The 6255-nt window shown below is 29.5% G+C and overlaps 1 protein-coding gene across 1 annotated transcript; it reads left to right on the top strand.

Annotated features, from left to right (window-relative positions):
• Positions 1–45: 45 nt before the first annotated feature.
• Positions 46–819, top strand: LOC118752482 (ras-interacting protein RIP3-like; the record flags this gene model as incomplete). Its single annotated transcript, XM_036487390.1, has 1 exon — positions 46–819. A coding segment is annotated over one exon (774 nt), but the record flags the coding sequence as incomplete, so codon positions are not given.
• Between the last annotated feature and the right edge of the window lie 5436 nt (positions 820–6255).

Below are 6255 nucleotides of genomic sequence, written 5' to 3'. Positions count from 1 at the left end.
TTCAATGATTTATTACCGCCACTGCTCGATGCTGAGTTCGAGCAGGCAAAAACGACGTCGACAAAAGTAGCAGCAACAAGACCAACAACAGCAACAACGACTTCAACCTCAACTACTACCACGACTACTACGACGCCAGCGCCAACAACGACCCAAGCTCCTACGACGACTACAACCCCCACCACCACAACCACCAGATTCACTACGACCACCGAGGCACCAACTAGTACAACCACCTCAGTAAGAGCGCCATTAACAGCGGCGCCACCGAAACCAACTAAAGCTGCAACAGCACAACAACTAAAGAAGTCACAATTCCAATTGGAACAGCAAAAGCAAGAGCAGCAAAATCAACAACAAAAACAACAGTCCCTGACATTACCAACGTTGGATTTAAATCCAGAAGTGCCACCACCATTGCCTGAAGCAGAAGCACCGGTAGCGCCGGTCAAGGTGCCAGAGTTTAAACAAGCCGCTTCCACGCAGCATTTGCAACATGTGCAGGCAGCGCAAACACAATTTCATACGATACAACAACACTTACAGCCACAAAAGCAACAACAACAGAAGCAACAGTTTGCCAAGCAATTTCTGCAACAACCACAAATACAGCATAAGTTGCAGCCACAAGCTGCTTCAACTATCAACAAAGTGGCACATACACCGCAGCAGGCACCACAAGTACGCCAGCAGCAGCAGCAGCAAGTAAATATCGAACAACTACAACAATATCTTCAATACGTTTATCATCCGACGACACGTCGGCCATCACGCGGCATGTTGCCCACACTGACGCCATTTCCGCGGCATTCGAAGTGAAGTGAAGTAAAGTGCCGTGTGGTGGGTGAATAAGACTTTGCGATGGCTTGCCCACCACCATCACACTTCAAGAATACTTAACTTATTCTCGCGATAACTTAAACCGACTCAACTCATTTTCAGTGATTAACTAGTTAGTTTTATGGAAAATAATATGAAACGAAAAGGCAACGAAGCGAAATATGGAATTTTAATGCCGGCAAGTTTATAAATAAATATTTTTTATTCACATACTACATACAAAACATTCAAATATAAGTTAAATAAAAAAAAAAATAATTAGCTGGTTTTTAATATAGTGTTTTAAATAAATTTATTCGGAATGAATGTACCCGTTGATTGCCGATTACCATAAACAAAAAAATAAATAAAAATGTTCGCATAAAGTGAATGTAAATATTATCTAGTATCGTATTAGTGATTGTTGTAGAGTATGTTTAGCAGACATATTAATCACTTTTAATCGCATTAAATTTTGTTTCACGTATCATCGGTGCGTATACAATCACATAACCATTTTGTATGATCAATGACATTTTTGGCAGAAAATAAACATGAAACATAAATAATTGCCGTTTTAATTTCAGTTCAGAATACGATTTCGGAAAGTTGTTTGTAAATTGTTTCAGCGCTTCCGCCATAATTAATATCTTTCATGATAGGGAATTGTAGAAGAAAATGCACAATAGCGTAAGCAAATGAAAAAATTATCAAAAGTCAACGAGAATTATGAGTTGAGCTCGCATTTGTGTGCAAAAAAATAAGCCTAAAAATATGTGTCATCATAACTATAAGCAAAATACAGTGAGCGTTAGAAATATGAATACCCCGACGTTTTGACGATTGTATATATTTATATTTTCCAAATCAAATATTTCTTATTTTTTTATAAAAATAAAAATTTTTTAGTATGCAGTTTTTGACCACATTTTCGCATTTTCTTTCATACAACGCATGAACAAAATCTATTTTTTATATTGAAGAAAATGCCCAACACCCGTGATTAAAAAAAATTGTCAAAACTCAGCGGTAATTTTTAGCACTCTAAAATTTCAATTCTTTATTATATTAAAATTTACTGGACACGGAATTAAAAAATTTTAAATTTTGTTGAAAATATTTTCGTATTTATAGCGTTTTCTCGAGTACTATATGAAATTTAAAAAAATTGATTCTTGTGGTTTTTGCTGTAGAACAAACTACAGTGAAGGCGCCCATAAGCGGACACTGATGGTCACCTACTTTTTTTCCGCCTATGTAAGATGTTCGCTTATAGGAATTTCGTAAAAAATAATATTAAAATTCAAATTAAAAAATTTTAAATTGCGGTTTTCAAAATTAAAATAATATTTATTCTTTAATAGACAGAAAAAGGATGAATTAAAAATAATTTAAAATTTATGGCGTTTTCTTTCCTACCGATAAATCTCATTGCCCGCTTCACTCAAGCAGCATGAAGAGGGCAACGAAAAGGCAAAATTTTTTCGAGAAAAGAAAATATTTTTGAATATGCACTATGTTCTTGTGTACATACACATATGTACAAGCGCAAGAGTCAGCATCTGACAGAAAAAAAAAACAAAATTGAGCGCTTGTTAGTGCTTCGCGTCCGCTTATGGCATATTGTTTTCTCATAACTGGACTTTTTTGAGTGTCCGCGTCCGTTTATCGGAAAGTCCGTGTATGAGAAACAATTTTGTATGAAAAAAAGTCAAAAATTGTTCATTCCCAAGAATGTGTCCGCTTATAGGAGATGTCCGCTTATTTAAGCGTCCATCTATGAGAGCTTTAACTGTATGTGTATTAAAAAAAAAAAAGTAAAATTTGGTATGGAAAATGTAAAAAAATAAAATCGTCAAAACAGCAAGGTATTCATATTTGTGACGCTGACTGTATATACACGTATATACACTTTGCTTATAGTTATGAACGTACATATTTTTAGGATCTTTTTTAACATAACAGTCCGAGCTCTAATTACACAGTTCGACAAATTTTGATTTTGTTTTTTTAAACTGATATATCTCGAGAAACATAAATCGAATTGCAAAAAATGAAAATGAATTTTAAAGTAGAAGAGTACTACCAAATGGTGCCCTAAGTAGAAATGAGCAAAAATAAAATTCTTGTCTTCATAATATAACCTCAAACTTTTTGGGGTTAGAATATCTCAAAATTCTGAGGCCAGAGGATTCAGCATCCAAAAATCTACAGGAAACAGGTGTGTTATGAGTGACCTCAAAATTGCACTTTGTTATACTGCAATTGAATAAGGTAAAAAAAAACTGCGTATTCAACCCGTTTCTAAAAATTCTAAATAAAAAATGTTTACTTTTTATTACAATTTTTAAAATCTGGCTGGATTTTGCACACAAAGTTTTAAACTTTGGTTAGTATGTTTTTAATATTTTTATTGGGCTTTGTACTACGACTGTTTATTGGGAAAAATTGAAAAAGCAATTATTCAATGAACTACATATATTTTTATCAAAAATTATTTAAGCTCTAAAAATTACGTTAGTAATGTTGGCTTCCAAGTTTGAACCGTAGCTGGCTTATCTACGATGACTTTTGACTTTATATAACCCCAAAGAAAAAAATTCTGTGGCGTGATATTACAAGATAACTTGCTGAAAACAAATATTGCCGTCATCACGGGCTTTAGAATATATCTATATATACATAGGTATGTATCTAAAAGTATGTAGTTCATAGATATGTATGCATCTTCGTAAAAAATTTCCAAACTGGATTGGTTAAATTTCCGCAGTGGTAGCTTTGGGGTGAATTTTTTGTTCAATAAATAAGCTTACTATAAATATATAGATTTATGTGCTTGCGTACGCGCGTATATACATAAGTATAATAATTTATGCAGATGCTTATTATTCGCATTGAAATTATAAATATTTTGAAAATAAAAATAATTGACTTTTAAATAATAACGCGAAGTCAAATGTATATGCATACCTATGCTGTAATTTTACACATATATACATATATGTAGATGCGTGGAAGCAAACAATTAAATTTAATACGCAATTAATGCAACTGCCATGTGCAGAAAATTGATATTTCCGCAAGTATTTCCTTCCTTCCGCCTTTGACCTCTGTATCTGCAGCAGCTGGTCAATGAAGCCATACTTGCTGCCAATGCTTCTGATGACTGCCATTTTTGCTACAATATATATATATATACAGACATATGCATGTACTTATGTAAATACAAGACATATATACATATAAACACGCTTATATGCATATCTTTTTTGCTGCCACATGGCGCTTACGAAAATGCAATGACAATTTAATTTTTAAAAAGCAAATAATGCACGAAAATTCCTATAAAGATGTTGCCTTGGCTATATCGCACAGTGGTGGCATGTTGAAACTGCGTAAATTGAAAGATCTGCAATTAGGTTTTATTTTCTAAAACAAAATTTAATAAAAAGAAATATTTTTTTTTTGAAACTAGAAAAAACAAATTAAAAAAATAAAATAATTAAATTTAAAAAAGAAAAGAAAACTAAAATAACATATTTTATATAATATCTAAGTTCCTAAAAATTAAATGAAATAAAAAAATACTAAAAACCACTAAAGTCTAAAAATTTAATTTTAAAACGAAATAAACTAAAATCCAATGAGTTTCTAAAAATTAAATTTAATAAAAAATTTATATTTTTAATTTTTAAACGCCTCAAAATATCAAAAACATTGTATTAATTTTTAGACATCGAAATTTAAAAATTAAAATTCATTTTTAAATAAAAGTTAAATGAAATTAAAAAAATATATTTTTCTTTCTAAAACAATAAAATCTGAAAACAAGACAAGTTAAATTAAATTAAAAAATAACAAACAAAAATAGAAACAAGTTTATAAAAATTAAAAAAAAAAATAAATAAAAGAATATACATTTTTATTTTTAAAACAAAATCTAAAAATTTGAAGAAACTTTAAAATGTTAAAACAAAAATAAAATTTATATAGATTTTTCTATTTAAAACAAACAAAAATATAAGTTTCTAAAATTTTAATGAATTTAAAAAACTTATTTTTTCTTTTTAACAATAAAATCTAAAAATTAGGTTAAAAAAAATTAATTCAAAAAAGAATCAAATACATAAAATCCTTTTTTAAAAAATTTAAAAATTAACTAAATTAAACAAGCAAAAATAACATAATGTAAAAAATCTGAAAAAAGCATAAAACAAGTTTCGAAAAATTATAAAATATATATCCTCTTATTAAACATTAAAATAAATAAAAAAAATATGAAAATAAAAATGAATTAATTAGTTTCTAAAATTTAAATAAATTTAAAAAATATGTTTTTTTTTTAATATATATTTTTCATTTGATAACAATAAGATCTAGTAATTAAAAGAAAACTTAATTATAAAATAAGACTAAATACATAAAATAGATTTTTAAACACTAAAAACTATCTATTTTTCTTTTAAAGCAATAAAATCTAAAAGTTATAAAACAAACTAAATAATAATAATAAAGAAATTCAATTAAATAATGAAAAATAATAATCAATCTCTACTTAAATAGCCCATCTGAAATTGGCCTATCTATTTACTAAATCCCGAAACGAGAAAAAAAGAGTTTTTAAAATTTTTTCCAACAATATTATAACGCCTAACTATAAAGCCAGATGGAGTTGAAGTTGAAGTTTATAAATTTATGAAACCTTGAAGAGGGTTAAAGATTAAAGAATTTTTTTAAAAAAGAAAAATAATTGTTTTTACCTTAGGTATAGTATTTGTGTGTTTATGTATCTGTATTTATCGAACCTTTTTTCACTATTTAAATATATATTTTTTGCATAATCATTGCATTTTTGCCACTGTTAGTCTTTTGTCTGCATCATCGTTGATGAGTTAATGAGCAGTAAATGCAGAGAAAATGCCATGAAAATAATTCATAAGGTACATACATACACACATATGTATATATGTGTAATCTGCTAGGTGAGTGGGTACCATGACAATACAAATTTTTTTTTTCATATATCATGACTTCTTTCAATGCCGTGATTGTACACGTTGGAAGAAATTTTTTGTTAATATAATAACGTCGATGCCTTTACAAAACCGCCCATTGACCAGATGCAGAACAATCTATCTTACAGCACTAAAATTTTACAGGAGGGCGAAAATATGTATATTCATTAAAGGCGTTGATTTGATAGGCGGTATGTTATATTTATTTTAGAAATCTCTTGCTTGTATAAAGATTTAACAAATTTTATGCATCAAGCTTGATGCATGGGTTACCAAATAAATTGTGTGCCACTATTACGATTTAGGTGTTTTTCCCACTCGCCAAAAGGCGGTTTTACAAAAAGGCTCGACGATATGAAAAAAAAAACAATATCCCATTTGGGGCTAGTGTTGAGTCTGAGGGTAGCAAGAAGCCAAATTT

Source organism: Rhagoletis pomonella, unplaced genomic scaffold (genome assembly GCF_013731165.1).
Source record: "Rhagoletis pomonella isolate Grant_MI unplaced genomic scaffold, Rhpom_1.0 Rhpom_scaffold_01536, whole genome shotgun sequence".
Lineage (NCBI taxonomy): Eukaryota > Metazoa > Arthropoda > Insecta > Diptera > Tephritidae > Rhagoletis > Rhagoletis pomonella.
The sequence above is the reverse complement of the archived record's forward strand: the minus strand, read 5'-3'. Positions and strand labels throughout refer to the sequence as shown.